Source organism: Gadus macrocephalus, chromosome 4, assembly GCF_031168955.1.
Source record: "Gadus macrocephalus chromosome 4, ASM3116895v1".
In the NCBI taxonomy this organism is placed as follows: Eukaryota; Metazoa; Chordata; class Actinopteri; order Gadiformes; family Gadidae; genus Gadus; species Gadus macrocephalus.
In genome coordinates, this window is record NC_082385.1 from 29,336,585 (window position 1) to 29,352,967 (window position 16,383).

Sequence of the window (16,383 nt, forward strand, 5' to 3'; positions counted from 1 at the left end):
AGGGTGCGGAACTGATCGGATCGCAAAGGTGCGGGTCGGATCGCGTTTCCACTGCCAAAAGTGGGCGTGACCCGGACTTTGCCGTACCCGTTCCGACCCCATTCTCGGGACTCCTCCGTTGCGGTACCCAAAACAAGACCAGACTCCTGAAAGGGTACCCTGGAATTCTAGCTACACCCCCCCTCCGTTGATTGGTCGACAGAATCGTCACTTCCGGGTGACGCGGGGATAAAAACAAACAAACAGTAGCCTCAAGGTATTATTCTTTACAATTAACATGTCGCGTAAAAAGCTTGCTTGGGCGAACAAGGAGGTGGAGACGTTCGTCTGCATTCTTGCGGAGGAAGACGTTGTTTACGATGTTTACGTAGCTGCCGCGGCGATTGACATCCGGCCTACCACCAAGGGTACTGTCGGCAGTGGAAACGCGACCTCGGAACTGAGCTGGGCTATACTGCCCCCTCCCTACCGCCCCTTTGCGATCCGATCCGTTCCGCACCCTGCAGTGGAAACGCGGCATTTAGAGCCGTGCCAGCCGCCTGCTATTTATTTTTTGTTGACCGTGTGTAGAGAGCCGGGCATGATCGGAGCTCATGAGACGGAAAAATTTAGTGTGAAGGATGATCTTTTTAACTCCACACAAGAAAATCTTGGAACGAGATGGCTAGCTGTAGTCTTATAGCATTTAGTCTACTGTCCATAATAATTTAGAGATCACATTCTCCTTGTCGTAAATACCTGCAATCATACGGGCAAACGGCTCATTAAAGGGAACGTCGGCTGCGGAGGTCGTGGGCGGAGTCAGGCTGCTTCTACAGCTCAAGGGGATCACCCAGAGGTTTAGGAAGTGACGACGTGGGGAATGCTTTTTGGAATGCAACCCCAGTGTTCACCAAAGCTCATAAATGACCTGAGGCAGTCTGCCACTGATTAGCATCCAGAAGATGCTAATCAGTGATTAGCTCGATGAAAGATAGATGAGAAAGGAAATAATATCTATAAAAGTATAAAACATATATCCTAACAACCTAACTAACAAACAAACTTAGAAATAGTGTCAAATATAAAACCTAACAACCTTATTTGTGCACCAAATGTTATTTAATCTCTAACTATTTAGTTATTTAGTGGTGGCTTTTATCGAAAAAGACTAGAATAGAGTAAACACAGTAGAAGACCGTTGTCGAAGCACCTCGTCACTATGGAATCAAACCCACAACCTATATCATGTGAGAGGCCAGAACCCCGTTGAGCTGTGACAACAACAGTGTTGAACGTGTTTCAACACCGACGCACATTGTGAAATGGGTGAAATGAATTGGACACATGCACAGTCTCGCTCTGACTCATGAAAATCCCTTCATGGAGTTGCAAAACGTGAACGTCAGACACGGCATTGAGCGAGGACTCCTCACCGCCGTCCCAGGCCTAACGAGGCTGGTGGTCTTTGAGTGGCACGTCCTTGCAGTCACTCTCCCCACCTCCTCATCCCTTCTGCATGGATTGCTTACCTTAACCTACTGGCAGACCACTGCAGAGGAGAGACCTCTGGGGACCGGGGCCAAACGCAATCCACCATACTAGATCACTTTAACTGCTCCTTCTGCAGTGGAGGAAGAGAGGAGGGGGAGGGGGGAGGAGGAGGAGGAGAGGAGGGAAGGGGGAGGGAGGAGGGTGGAGGAGAGGAGGGGAGAGGAGAGGAGGGGGAGGGTGGAAGAGGGGGAGGAGGGGAGGGTGGAGGAGGAGGAGAGGAAGGGAGAGGAGGGGAGGGTGGAGGAGTAGGAGAGGAGAGGAAGGGGAGGGTGGAGGAGGAGGAGAGGGGAAGAAGGCAGAGGAGTAGGAGGAGAGAGGAGGTGGAGGAGGAAGAGGTGGAGGGCAGAAAAGGAAGAGGAGGAGGGGAGAGGAGGATGTGGCGGAGGAGAGGAGGAAGAGGATGATGAGAATCATGAGAAGAGAGGTGTAGGTGGAGAGGAGAAGAGGGAGAGGAGAAGGATTGGGAGGAGTGGGAGAGAGGAGGAAGAGGAGGAGGAGTGGAAGAGAGGAAGAAGAGGAGGAGGAGTGGGAGAGAGGAAGAAGAGGGGGAGGCGTGTGAGAGAGGAAGAAGAGGAGGAGGAATGGGAGGAGTGGGAGAGAGGAAGAAGAGGAGGAGGAGTGGATCGTTTTGCATTTAAATCAAAATGGACGTTTCAGTTCTAGCGGCACAATGCAGTGATTGGTTGATTGGGTGGTGGCTCTGGCGCGGCGGAGGGCAGTCTGTCTCGCTCACAGACAGTGGTGAATGACAGCCCGTTCCTTCTTTTTTATGGGCTGTTGGGAGTTATTAATTTGAGAATGGCACTGCAGAGCAATACGATGGTAATTTACCGCGTGGGTGCCTAAGTGATGAGTTTGGGGAGAAAGAGATTCACAGACTGAAGTAATCAGAAGAACCTTGAAAAAGACAGATGAGGTGGTTGACCGAGCAGTTAGGCGTCATTACAAGTGAAATCAATTTTAATGACGCATAACTTCTCGGCCGTGAGGTCAATATGGTTTAAAGTCAAAAACATCAACACAGATGAAAAGGTATAAAGGCACGCACAGACTCTCTCTCACTCTCTCACACACACACACACACACACACACACACACACACACACACACACACACATGCAGACACACACACACACACACACACACACACACACACACACACACACACACACACACACACACACACACACACACACACACACACAGTGGCGGCTGGTGGTTTTTAAAGTGAGGAAGGAAGGACTGCACGCTTGGTTGCCATTGGCCTGCTTGCACTGTTGGTGTATGTTGGCATAAGAATGTGAGACTCAAGTTTTTTTAGGGTGTTTTGGTGAACTACAAAATAGTAGGGAGGGATAGTGATTTTTTTTTTTTATGTGAATAAAAAAATAAAATGGATACAAAGCCACCAGTTTTATCACTGTAATCTGAAAGCTGGTGGGCAGCGTATCTTTGAAATGGACAACAAGGGCAGAAGGAAAGGATGGAAAGCCCATTAGTCAAATCAGGCCTGCTCTTGATTTGTAAAAGTAAATAAAAAAATCGGGGCCTATTTTTGCCCTCAATGGCTGAGGTTATTGGATGTAATTTAGCTATGTTTATTTTCAGTTACAATTGTTTTAAGAAAAGACTCAAGACCAAAAGTGATGCCATTTAATATGCATCATGCTCTGAATCATTCACCCTTTCCACACCCTTTCCACAATATCCAACAGAACGGTCAGAGTAACTAGTAAAAGAACAAGAACATTATTTCAAACAACCTGGGGCCGTATTCACAAAGGATCTTAGGGCTAAAAGTAGGTCCTAACTGGCGAATTTAGGAGTAACTCCTAAAAATAATGGGTGTGTCACTCTTAAATTTAGGACTCCTAACTTTTTTCACTAAGAGCAATTCACAAAGTATTTTAGGCCTAAAAGTAGCACCGAAGTCTAGGAGAGCTTAAAAGTCCTCAAGAGGACTCCTAACTCAGTAAGACCTATTCACAAAGAATCGTAAAATGCCTGCGAGACGAAATGTTAGGGTATTAAACTTGTTGTGGAGTAGTGTGCGATGCAATAACATCCCCGACTAACAGGAATAATCCGATTCGTCCCGAAATAAAATGTTTGGCCACACTACGTTATTTAGCAACAGGGGAAATGCAACTTTGCAATGCAGACGATTTAAAAAAATCGCAACCATCAGTCAGCCGTGCCATAAACTTTCCTTTGGACATTCAACAATTACACAGGATCAAAGCCAACTTCATGGCACTTGCAGGTATGCCCGGTGTGGTCGGTGCTATTGACGGGACGCACATAAAAATAATTGCGCCATCAAAAGACGAGGACGTGTTCGTCAATAGGAAGAAAGTGCATTCCATCAACACGCAGGTTGTTTTTGATGCAAATTTTAACATGGCCTACTGGATGTTGTTGCAAAGTGGCCTGGAGCTTCAGCTACCCATGATCCGCGCATTTTAATGGTGTGCGGTCTGAGGCAGCTTTTTGAGATGTACCAGTTGGGTGTCACTTGCTGGGTGACAGTGATTATCCATGCAAGAAGTGGCTCTAGACACCGTGGCTCTAGACACCCTACCTCAATCCACAACCGGTCGTGTATGTTTGTGTGCTCTAGCATATATGGAAGAAATCAGTAAACGATAATAAATATGGATTCAACAAATAAAAGGCATCAAAGAGCCAATACGATGTGTTTTACGCATAGGACTAAGTGTAATCTGCGTAATCACTTACATGTTATACTTTAATGTTGTGGAGAGAGGAATTGGGCAGATGAAACGTCGGTTTCATGTCCTCCACGGCGAAATACGCCTCACCCCAGATAGGGCAAGCACAGTAATCATTGAATGTGCCATTCTACACAACCTCTGCAAGCGGAGGAACATTCCACAACCAGACGATGATGATGATGATGATGATGATGATGATGGCGATCAACATGACAAGGAATTTGGCCGTGTGGTACCGAGTGGACAGGCATTTAGGGATCACTTTGAAAACACATTTTAGGTAAACACCTTGGCACAAATCAGTCAACACTTAGGCAGTTCATAACATTTATTTTCTTTTAAATTTTACGTATTTTTACTGTTTGCTTTCTCTCTCTCTTGAACGTGCAGGCTACAACGTCATTATCGTGGTCTGCACAAAATTGTCATCATGCGTGTATTCTGCTAACTGCACTATAACTACTTAATAGGAATTCATTTCTAGCCTAGGCTATTTCCTTGTTTTTCGGTGATTCAGTGGGCTCGTCTGAACAACCAATCACCGAACTGACCGCTTCTAAACTCGTGCACGAGAATTGACGTAATCCATAGCAACGGCGCGTCACTCTTAGTTCACTCTTTGTGATTTATCCTTAGTAAGAGTAGGTCTCAGCGGCTTTGTGAATAACTTTTAAGAAAAAACTCCTACGTAAAATGTTTTAGCGCGAGTTAGGAGCACTCCTAGCGGTAAGATAAGATGCTTTGTGAACACGGCCCCTGATCTATAGGCATGGTGGCTTGCAAGGAAAGTCGCATAGCAGCACCAACGTGAACTTGACACTTCACATCAGTGAAACCATGAACAGCCCACGTTGGAGATTTGCCATTATTCATTAGCAAACAGGGCCAGCAATACAGTCGATTGCTAGTAATGCTACCAGTAAGCCATGAGTATATAGCAAACCATGTAGCACCCACAACACTGACGTTGCCATTTCTTTTGGTGATCTCGATTTTGCGAAGTGGTCTAGCTGTTTCTTTGGTCGCTAACTTAGCACTGTAACTCAATGAATGGAATGCTTTGTAATTAAACATGAACAATGCCCTCTGTTTCCAATGTTTCCATTGTACACTTTATTCGCAAATGTTAGAATCTCGTTATCCTTCAGATGATTTCACCTGCTTTGCGAAGGTCACACCCACTCAGAGCAGGACTTCCCTCCTCTCTCCCATTGAAACCCATGTTATTCACCGGCCCGCCAGTACTTTCGGGGAAATGAATGGGAGTCAACGGAGGCTGAGGGAGGACCTTCCTCCCTGAAGTAATTGTCAATAGGCGATAGGGGGTGCTAATGTCCCTTCACCCAGGGAAACAAACATTATTTATTCAAAGGCATTGAACTACTCATATTTAAGGGCATTAATTCATTACAGTAGTCTGGGCAATCTACATTTTTTATTCTCAACAATGTTAGGGAGTATCTTCCTCCCTCTCCTCAATGGAGAAGCCTCCACTGACACACACACACACACACACACACACACACACACACACACACACACACACACACACACACACACACACACACACACACACACACACACACACATACACACACACACACACACACACACACACACACACACACACACACACACACACACACACACACACACACACACACACAAACACACATAAACACATTCGAGTGCACAAGATATTTTGCATATTTCGTCCATGTACACATGTATTACACATGTCACGTGTATTACATATGTACTGTGTAAACGTGTATTACAAATGTATTACATAGTTATACACATTCACAGTGGCATCCTGAACAGAAATTGATTTATTCCTTGCAATTCACTTCGGTTTACAGAACTGGGGCCGTATTCACAAAGCATTTTATCTTACCGCTAGGAGTGCTCCTAACTCGCGCTAAAACATTTTACGTAGGAGTTTTTTCTTAAAAGTTATTCACAAAGCCGCTGAGACCTACTCTTACTAAGGATAAATCACAAAGAGTGAACTAAGAGTGACGCGCCGTTGCTATGGATTACGTCAATTCTCGTGCACGAGTTTAGAAGCAGTCAGTTCGGTGATTGGTTGTTCAGACGAGCCACTGAATCACCGAAAAACAAGGAAATAGCCTAGGCTAGAAATGAATTCCTATTAAGTAGTTATAGTGCAGTTAGCAGAATACACGCATGATGACAATTTTGTGCAGACCACGATAATGACGTTGTAGCCTGCACGTACAATAGAGAGAGAAAGCAAACAATAAAAATACGTAAAATTTAAAAGAAAATAAATGTTATGAACTACACAAGTGTTGACTGATTTGTGCCAAGTGTTTACCTAAAATGTGCTGGTTTCAAAGTGATCCCTAAATGCCGGCCAATTCATTGTCATGTTGATCGCCATCATCATCGTCTGGCTGTGGAATGTTCCTCCGCTTGCAGAGGTTGTGTAGAATGGCACATACAGTATTGACTGTGCTTGCCCTCTCTGGGGTGAGGCGTATTTCACCGTGGAGGACATGAACCGACGTTTCATCTGCCCAATTCCTCTCTCCACAACATTTCGTGTATGTTTGTGTGCTCTAGCATACATGGAAGAAATCAGTAAACAATAATAAATATGGATTAAAAAAAACACATACGATGTGTTTTACACGTAGGACTAAGCGTAATATGCGCAATCACTTACATGTTATACTTTAACTGTGCTCCCGGTTGTGGATTGAGGTAGGGTGTCTAGAGCCACGTCTTGCATGGATAGTCACTGTCACCCAGCAAGTGACACCCAACTGGTAGCCCTACATCAAGAAGCTGCCTCAGACCGCTCACCATTAAAATGCGCGAATCATGGGTAGCTGAAGATCCAGGTCACTTTGCAACAACATCCAGTAGGCTATGTAAAATTTGCATCAAAAACAACCTGCGTGTTGATGGAATGCACTTTCTTCCTATTGACGAACACGTCCTCGTCTTTTGATGGCGCAATTATTTTTATGTGCGTCCCGTCAATAGCACCGACCACACCGGGCATACCTGCTATTGCCATGAAGTTGGCTTTGATCCTGTGTAATTGTTGAATGTCCGAAGGAAAGTTTATGGCACGGCTGACTGATGGTTGCGATATTTTTAAATCGTCGGCATTGCAAAGTTGCATTGCACCTGTTGCTAAATAACGTAGTATGGGCAAACATTTTATTTCGGGACAAATCGGATTATTCCTGTTAGTCGGGGATGTTATTGCATTGCGATTAACTCCACAACAAGTTTAATACCCTAACATTTCGTCTCGCAGGCATTTACGATTCTTTGTGAATAGGTCTTACTGAGTTAGGAGTCCTCTTGAGGACTTTTAAGCTCTCCTAGACTTAGGTGCTACTTTTAGGCCTAAAATACTTTGTGAATTGCTCTTAGTGAAAAAAGTTAGGAGTCCTAAATTTAAGAGTGACACGCCCATTATTTTTAGGAGTTACTCCTAAATTCGCCAGTTAGGACCTACTTTTAGCCCTAAAATCCTTTGTGAATACGGCCCCTGACATCCCTAACAAACTCATATCATTCTTATACAACTATATTAAACTATATACAAATATATATATATTTTTTCTCTTTTATCATGATTATTTCTGAAAAATATATAAACACTCAAACACCTGTGACTGATAGCTCCTACAGGTGCAGATGTGTAAACCCGCAAACTCACACATACTGTTTGTTATATCAAAATGAATAAAATATAAACACAGAATAAGCAATGTATTTCCTTTCTCTAGTACACAGACACACACACACACACACACACACACACACACACAAACATACACACACACACACAGACTAAGCCACTTGTAGTTTGATATCTGCAGAATAACGTAATATGATCCATTTGTACTTGCTGTGTTTATGCCTCTACGTGTGTGTGTGTGTGTGTGTGTGTGTGTGTGTGTGTGTGTGTGTGTGTGTGTGTGTGTGTGTGTGTGTGTGTGTGTGTGTGTGTGTGTGTGTGTGTGTGTGTGTGTGTCTGTGTGTGTGTGTGTGTGTGTGTGTGTGTGTGTGTGTGTGTGTGTGTGTGTGTGTGTGTGTGTGTGTGTGTGTGTGTGTGTGCAGACATTGTGTGCCATATTGTTACTTAATAACAATCTTGTCTGATGCATGAATAATTGAGAAGGGTTGAAGGTAGGTTTTAACAGGGACAGAGAGACAGAGGGTGGAGAGGACAGAGATGGTGTGATAGACAGAGTAGAGAGGAGAGAGCTGTAAGACAGACAGACAGAAGGTGGAGAGGACAGAGATTTTAAGAGGGACAGACAGACAGAAGAACAGAGAGGATAGGGGTGGTGAGACAGAGACAGACGGTAGATAGGGGGAGACAGACAGACAGACAGACAGACAGACAGACAGACAGACAGACAGACAGACAGACAGACAGACAGACAGACAGACAGACAGACAGACAGACAGAGAGAGGAAAAGAGGGTAGAGAGGACAGAGTTGGTGAGACAGATGGACTGTAGACTTGCAGACTTGGCCCAACCACATTAATATTGTTGCAATAATGAGACATAGATATTATAAGAAAGAGATTTCTGTAGCTCTGGAAAAGAGCTACAGAAGTAAAAACGGCGCAGTAAGAACGAACAAGATAAACCTTAATTTCAAGCGTGAAAGGCGGGACCACAAAGTCCAAAACAAAAGCAGTTGTACCACACGTGAACCCTTTGCCCAGTACAGTACAGTACTCAGTACAGACCGGTCACCACTCATCGATTTACATGTGCCCTTCATGATGGAAGTAGCTGTAGGGAGTATTGTACTGTCAGGTGGAGAGAGCTATAGTTTAAACTCAGACCGAGAGAGAGAGGGAGAGAGAGAGAGAGAGAGATATATAGTTTGACCAGAGAGAGAGAGAGAGAGAGATGAGAGAGAGAGAGAGAGAGAGAGGTATATGTTAAACAGAGAGAGAGAGATATATCGTTTGAACAGAGAGAGAAAGAGAGAAAGAGATAGTGTTAACACAGAACAGAGAGAGGGAGTGAGATTTAAAGTATAAACACAGAACAAAGAGGTGAGATAGGTATGCTTTAAACACAGAACATAAAGAGCGAGAGCAAGAGAGAGAGAGAGAGAGAGAGAGAGAGAGAGAGAGAGAGAGAGAGAGAGAGAGAGAGGTATAGTTTAAACCAAAACAAAAAGGAGAGAGAGAGTGAGAGATTGTGGGTGCTGACCCGGGTGATTTACTACATTAAAGAACTGACACGTCAAAATGGCACGCTGACTTTCCCTAGTAGTGAGCCTGCACACTTCGTCTGATGTTCTCTCCAGATGAAATGTGCTCACGGCTATGGCCTCGCCTCGCCTATGCTCTACGTCAAATGGGAGCGTGAGAACGTATGATACAATGTGATCGCATAATAATCACATTGTTATTTTAGGTTCATTCAACCCACGTTGTATTAATAACGGCGTGTGTGTTTTATGTCATGATGCTGTGTGGAGTGAAAGCGCACAGCATTCTGGTGATTGGGTGTGTGGTCTTCGTTATAGACGTTTCATAACCAAAGACAGAAGGTAACACCTTTGGCTGCCATCAATCAAACTTGCCCAGTCTGCAGCAGCTGGACCCTTCTGGGAGAAACAGGCCCAAGCCCTCAGCTCTGATTGGCATGTACTCCCTCGCCACCCGGACCCACATCACAGAGTACTTACAGATGTCTGGCCTGCAGTGAGTGAGCAGAGCCGGAGGAATGAACTGTGAGGGCCACAGACGACTTTTACGGTTTCTTTATTCCTTCTTTATTCTTTCCCGAAAATCAGAAACATTGATCTTTGTTTGAAGTGCGCTCCCTCTTACACGCTCACATAGTGCAAACGCACAGCAGCATGTAGAGGCAAAATGATGGGCACACACAGACGTAGACACACACACGCACACATACACACAGGAACGAATACTGCACAATAATAAGTTGCTTATCTGGAAATTGTAATTATCGCAGCACGTGCAAGTGATTAAAAAGACATCTGGGCCATTAGTCAATGGCTAGCCCCTGCCACACAAACATATTCCAGCCTAAACACAATCACTCAGCACTGCCATATCTCCCTTCATTGTTTCAACATCGTCACCGAGTAAATTAGGGAAGCAAATATATCGTCATTTTCACTTCTTCATTTGAGTTCTCGATTTCTTTACTTGTCTTCACAAAATGTATCGCTTTCAACACATTAGTCCCAACAGTTTTCTTGGACCGGTTGGGCACGGAAATGAGTTTGCAGGGCATCAAGGGTGGAGGGATGTGTTGATGGAGCCAGTTGCCGTGGTGACAACGCGGGCATGGGCTCAGGAAATTGGACCTCTGTCTCCCCACCTCACTTCCACCTCACATCAAGCACCGCACCACAAGCGAGGGGGATGGGCACTGGTGAGGGTTAGAGGAAATAGATCCCCTCCAGGGACAGGAAGAGAGGGAGGAGGGAGAGAGAGAGAGAGAGAGAGAGAGAGAGAGAGAGAGAGAGAGAGAGAGAGAGAGAGAGAGAGAGAGAGAGAGAGAGAGAGAGAGGGGGAGAGAGAGAGAGAGAGAGAGAGAGAGAGAGAGAGAGAGGGAGAGAGAGAGAGAGAGAGAGAGAGAGAGAGAGAGAGAGGGAGGGAGAGAGAGAGAGAGAGAGAGAGGGAGAGAGAGAGAGAGAGAGAGAGAGAGACAGAGAGAGAGAGAGAGAGAGAGAGAGAGAGAGAGACAGAGAGAGAGAACAGTTTTTAGTTTTCCTGCCAAAAAGAAACCTTAAAAGAGAAAAAGGTACGGATAGACGGAGCGATATACCGATTGCAGAAATAAGTGTAGAAAGATGTGAAAATGTATTAGGAAACATGACATCATTGTTCCCCCGCACCCCCCTGGGGGCCGGGAGAGAGAGAGAGAGAGAGAGAGAGAGAGAGAGAGAGAGAGAGAGAGAGAGAGAGAGAGGGAGTGGGAGGGAGGGAGGGAGGGAGGGAGGGAGTGAGTGATCTGTCACGGTTTCCTGGGATTGTATTAGAATCCCACAGCAGTCATTAAACTGCTGTTTCCCAAGCATTCCTGGTGCCTTATTAAGTCGATTAAGAAGGCGATCAATGTATGGATGAATATTGGACAGCGGTACTCCGATAATCATATGTGCCTTAACCTCCCATCAGCCTCCCTCCTCCAGATAAAATGTAAGGGTGTATGGCTGCCAGTCAAAGGGTACCAGGTTCGATTCCCGTTGCCCATCGCAGGTTTTCTTAAGCAAGATGCCCTGACCTCTTCCTGCAACCATTCTAACCATTCAACATGGATCTGAATGAACTGCAATTCTCTTTAGATGAAACCGTCTTCTAGATAGTAGTACATACTTATATGAAGATGACTGGCTCATTTAAAAATGACGTTACATTCTATGCATTAATCGACCGTTCACTTGCGTAGATAGCTACAAACGATCCAGTGGTCTAGAGCAAATGCTTGAGATGTAAATCCTTTGACATTTTGCAAGGGAGTTATTTGATAAAGTGGACCTGCTTGACGTGACCTCAGTGCCACCGTCTTTGTGTGTGTTGACACAAGCACTGGCAACGCTTTGCTGTGCACATGTTCAGCTCGCCGGGTTCACCTTGTGTGCGAACCACGACACAACTAGACAGGATAGTTGTGGCCAAGGGCGTTATCAATTGTATCCACCTCTCTGTCTGTCTGTGAATACAAATACAACATGAGTGCTGAGTAAATAACCTACACCACGTAAAGATAGTAAAGTGTAACGTATATTTTTTTGCTGGGTCCAACATTCACAGCTTTAAAGATGGACTTGACTAGCCTGGATACCAGCCTGAACTCCGCCCACAAAATTTTTGGTCTGGGAGATTCAGTCTGGAATTGAGCTAGTTGGGAGGTATTCAAGGCCTCGAAAAAGTGATCTGACCAATCAAATTGTAAGGGCGGGCTTTATACGTTGATGGACAGATGATACACATTAACGTAATCAACCACGTCACCAAAGAGCGCTCGGTTCGAATTCTACTTCTTCGAACGTGCGCTCAGTTGAGTTAGTTTGAGAGTAGCTGTGCGTCGCACAACATACGTCACATACTGCGTTGCTCTGATTGGTTTTAGGTCTATCCAATTGAGCGAAGAGGCATTTTCCTTCCTGGTTCCGCCCTATAATCACAGCCCAATGGTTCGGTCTCAGACTCATATTCTGACTAGAATTACGAGTATGACATCGTCAGGCTAGGACTTGACCATATAGCAGGGGAAAACAAAAACAGGTTATGTTATCATCACCAAGTATTATCATTATCATGTTATCGTATTCAAGCAATTGCTCGGCCTGTCGAATGTTTTACTCGGGCAGGTGAAAAAGACTCTTTTTTGGTAAATCCTTGTGAAAGTCGGTAAATGTCGATAAACCGTGTGTAAGGTGTGCGAACGTTGTGTGTTCCCCAGGTGCGCGTCTATCTCAACTCGTATGACCAGGCCAGCGAGTCCCACCCGGCGGAGCTCAACGCCCTGCGCTTCATCTCCGTCAACTCCATCATCGACCCCTGGGTCTTCATCTTCTGGTCCCCCAGCGTGCTGCACTTCTGCTGGGCGTCGGCGTGCAGCCGGCCCCTGGCCTCGCCCCGGGCCTCCGCCCTCAAGTCCTCCACGTCGGAGCAGCGGCTCAGAAACGTTCGGCTGGTGGTGAGCCAGCCGCCGTCGGCCGACTGCGGCCGCCGCCCGGGGTCCGAGTCCACCCTATGCACCATGGACGTCTGACCCCCCTGACCTCTGACTCCTGACCCCGCCAGAGGGAGGAGCAGGACCTTAAAGCCATGCTTGAATGCACCTCTATGGGGGGGGGGGGGCGGCGCAGTGCGCGTCTGTGACAATCTCACCACGATGGGACCGTGTGGAACGTGAGAGACGGGAAACATGGTGCAAAAGACAACAACCTGACAATGTCGTTGTTGTTGTTGTTGTTGTTGTTGTTGCTGCTGCAAGTTTCCCCTCGCAAAATCTGGCGAAAAAAAAAAAGGAAACTGCTTTTTGGGTGTTGACTGCCCGACATGGTCGCCATGACGATGACTCTACCCGTCCCCACGCCATTCCAACCCGATCCTTCACGCCCGGGGCCGCAAGCTTCTGCTTTCCCAATAAGCGGGAGTCAGCAGTTGGATGCGTCAGTCCTGGGGTGGCCGCGTGTGGCTGCGGCCGCGTGTGGCCTCTCCGTGCCGTGGAGATGTCTCTGGGTCAGCAGAGCCCCCCCCCGGCCAACCCCTACGGCCCACCGGCCCTCGCTACACGTGTCCACTGCACTCCAACAGGACGCCTGTGTTTTCGCATGCTCCGTCTCGTTGTTTTTGGGATCGAGTTGCGTAATCAGAGCTGTGTTTGTCGTTGTTTTTTCGGCGGCGGCGCCGTGAGAATTAGAATTGAACGTGAACTTACGTGTATTATGTATTAAGAGGGTATGAGGAAAGACATCTCCGATCGAGGTTTGCTTGATTGAAAACAGGATATCAAGTCCACTGATTTCTATTATTTAATTTTTTTGGCGTGGTCCATTCAGGGTACGATGCGTTTTGAAACACATTTGAAACCAAACCTAGATAATGTACAGACCAGGAACCCAAATCAAACAGGCTTTTCCAATATCGGAGGGCAGATTGTGAACTGAAACAGGACTATCTTGTTTAGTGAGCAGAAAAATATGTGGCCATAAAGGTGTCTGAAGCCCATCCCAATCCATGACTGCACCGAACCCAATGTTTCCACAGGAAGCGGGTGATGCAAAGTAAGCTAGGTAGGCTCCTTTCCTTTGGCCGTTTGCCAAGGAGCACAGAATGGTTCAAAAGGGATTTGATCTTAGTGATGTTGTTGTACGTTCTCCTGCCAACATGAGACAATTTGAAAACCACAGTTTATGTTTGTTCTCTATGTCTGCCTCTGGCCTTCCATACTCACTTGAAGCTTCTGTACCTTCACCCCTTGAGCCATGTTTTTTGCCTGGTCGGCAGGCAGTTCTTATGGACTCCAGGTTAAAGCCTTTTGCACTCTCACTTGAAGCTTCTGTACCTTCACCCCTTGAGCCATGTTTTTTGCCTGGTCGGCAGGCAGTTCTTATGGACTCCAGGTTAAAGCCTTTTGCACTCTCACGCCTTGAGTCACCCGACACTACCCTATGGAACAAAGGGTCTAGCAGGAATGGTAAGGGAAGAAAATCTCCTGAAGTCTCTGACCCTGGTTTGTGAGGGAGCTAGTTAAAGCTAGCCTCAGGCTTGACAGAAAGTTGGAAAGAAAACAAAGGGCAAGTTAACGAGAGGCGTAACTGACACATTTGGATGAAAAAAAGAATACTTGTTTTGTTTCAAAGTTGCATTCAATTAGTTCAAACTTGATGATACATGTTGTGTATTCTGCGGATCCACATGCTCTTCAAAATCGTCAGCACTGGTCTCAAACTTTTTTCTGTCTATTTCCTTATTCATTGTATCGAGGTGTTGTTGAGCTTTAATCCTCCGATCGCATGCTAAGTATAATTAATTTCCCCCCCAACCTAGGCTAATCAACGTTCTAGATAGTGTGAGATAAATAGCTTCCATCTTAGTTTATTAAATGTTGGGTTACACGTGAATTGTGTTTTCATTTCCGAAAGGAAACACATTTAGCAGGGAAATCCTCAGCGCTGTTAAAACGGGTCTCTTTGGACCCATAGCCGACTCACACTCAATAAACGTGGACAAATTAAACATTTATATGCGCCAAAAAATTGTTCTGGAGACATATAAAGCCCATTGTTTGCCTCAAGCGGCTGTCAACGGCTCATATTAATCCACTGGTTAGCCAACTGCTTTCTGTTTGGAGATAGAGATATTGTGTATTTTGGGTTATGGTTTGACCATAGACAAGCCAGCCAAGTGATAGTTGTGTGAATGTCGTAAAAGTAATTTCCACTTTTGTTCTCTTTCCACAAAATTCCTGTTCTGTTTGATCCAACGGTTGCCCTTGCCATTGTTGTAAGCATCGATGCATTGGTCTTGTGTGGGCTGTTATTGTTGAGACTGTGTCTGAATCTATTTATTGCGTGTTGTTTGCTGCCTACGATCCCGACTCAATCATGAATTAACCATTTACTGCTTACTGTGGATGTTCTGCCAAGTTATAAGTGTTACTGTATGAGCTGGTGTGTGTGTGTGTGTGTGTGTGTGTGTGTGTGTGTGTGTGTGTGTGTGTGTGTGTGTGTGTGTGTGTGTGTGTGTGTGTGTGCGTGTGCGCGTGCGTGTGTGTATGGGTATGTTAATGTACTGGTGTGTGTGTGAATGCACTATATTTGAGTGCATGTGTGTGTTTGTATGCGATGTGTGTGTATGTGTAAGAGCAGGCCTATTTTCTCCCATGTTTTTCCTGGGATGTGTTGATCCAACTTTTAAGGGGAGATTCACATTGAACAGTGTGATTTTGTCCTGTTGTGTGTCATAGGGAAATACCTGACCCAACACCTGCATTAGCATGAGTGTGAGTCTGAATGTCCATGTGAACACTTGTACACGACCATGTAATGTAATGTGTGTTTTGTAGCACAGACAGCACTGAAATGTACCTGAATCCAACCAAAATGCTACCTACAAAATTAATATGATGTGTTATGGTCAGTAGAAAGTACTGTAAAACAAACATGAGCTGGTGTCCTGAGCTTGTGTATATGTGTATGTGAGCGTGAGTGCTAGAGCGAGGGAGGGAATGAAATGTTAGTCAGAAGGTCCCTCTGTTTGTGAGTGTGTGTGCGTGTGTGTGTGTGCACTTGTGCACGTGTGTGTGTGTGTTAGAGAGCGAGAGGGTCTGTGCAGCTTGTGTCAATAAACCATCTCATTCCAAACCATTGCGTCCGACTTGCTTTCTTATCCGTCTGACAAGACAAGAAAAGCACACAAATGCACAAGACACAGAGTCACACAAATGTAACGCACACACACACACAAACATATATCGTGTATATTTCTCTTGCTCAAGTCAATCCAACCAATATTATGAATGCGTCATCTTACTAAACGACACGTACAACTCCGAAAGGCGGGGATTCTGAAAGATGCCCACACAGAAGAAGGAGCAAATACTGTCCA

General features: G+C 45.5%; 1 protein-coding gene and 2 long non-coding RNA genes across 4 annotated transcripts in view; 2 read left to right on the top strand and 1 right to left on the bottom strand.

Moving 5' to 3' along the window:
* ptger2a (prostaglandin E receptor 2a (subtype EP2)) overlaps window positions 1–13,319 on the top strand; it is a 19,394-nt gene extending 6,075 nt beyond the window's left edge. For both annotated transcript variants that reach the window (XM_060049095.1, XM_060049094.1), the window contains one exon: window positions 12,728–13,319. In XM_060049095.1, coding sequence (XP_059905078.1) covers window positions 12,728–13,039 — 312 coding nt within the window. In that variant the 3' untranslated portion in view covers window positions 13,040–13,319. The remainder of the gene's footprint in view (window positions 1–12,727) is intronic.
* LOC132455328 (uncharacterized) lies at window positions 1,908–5,946 on the top strand. Its single transcript, XR_009525193.1, has 2 exons — window positions 1,908–2,151; window positions 2,253–5,946. It is a non-coding gene; the product is annotated as an uncharacterized LOC132455328 (long non-coding RNA).
* Window positions 13,320–14,088: 769 nt separating the features above from the next.
* On the bottom strand, window positions 14,089–16,133 carry LOC132455322 (uncharacterized). Its single transcript, XR_009525187.1, has 2 exons — window positions 14,339–16,133; window positions 14,089–14,242 (listed from the first exon to the last, which is right to left on the bottom strand). It is a non-coding gene; the product is annotated as an uncharacterized LOC132455322 (long non-coding RNA).
* Window positions 16,134–16,383: the final 250 nt, after the last annotated feature.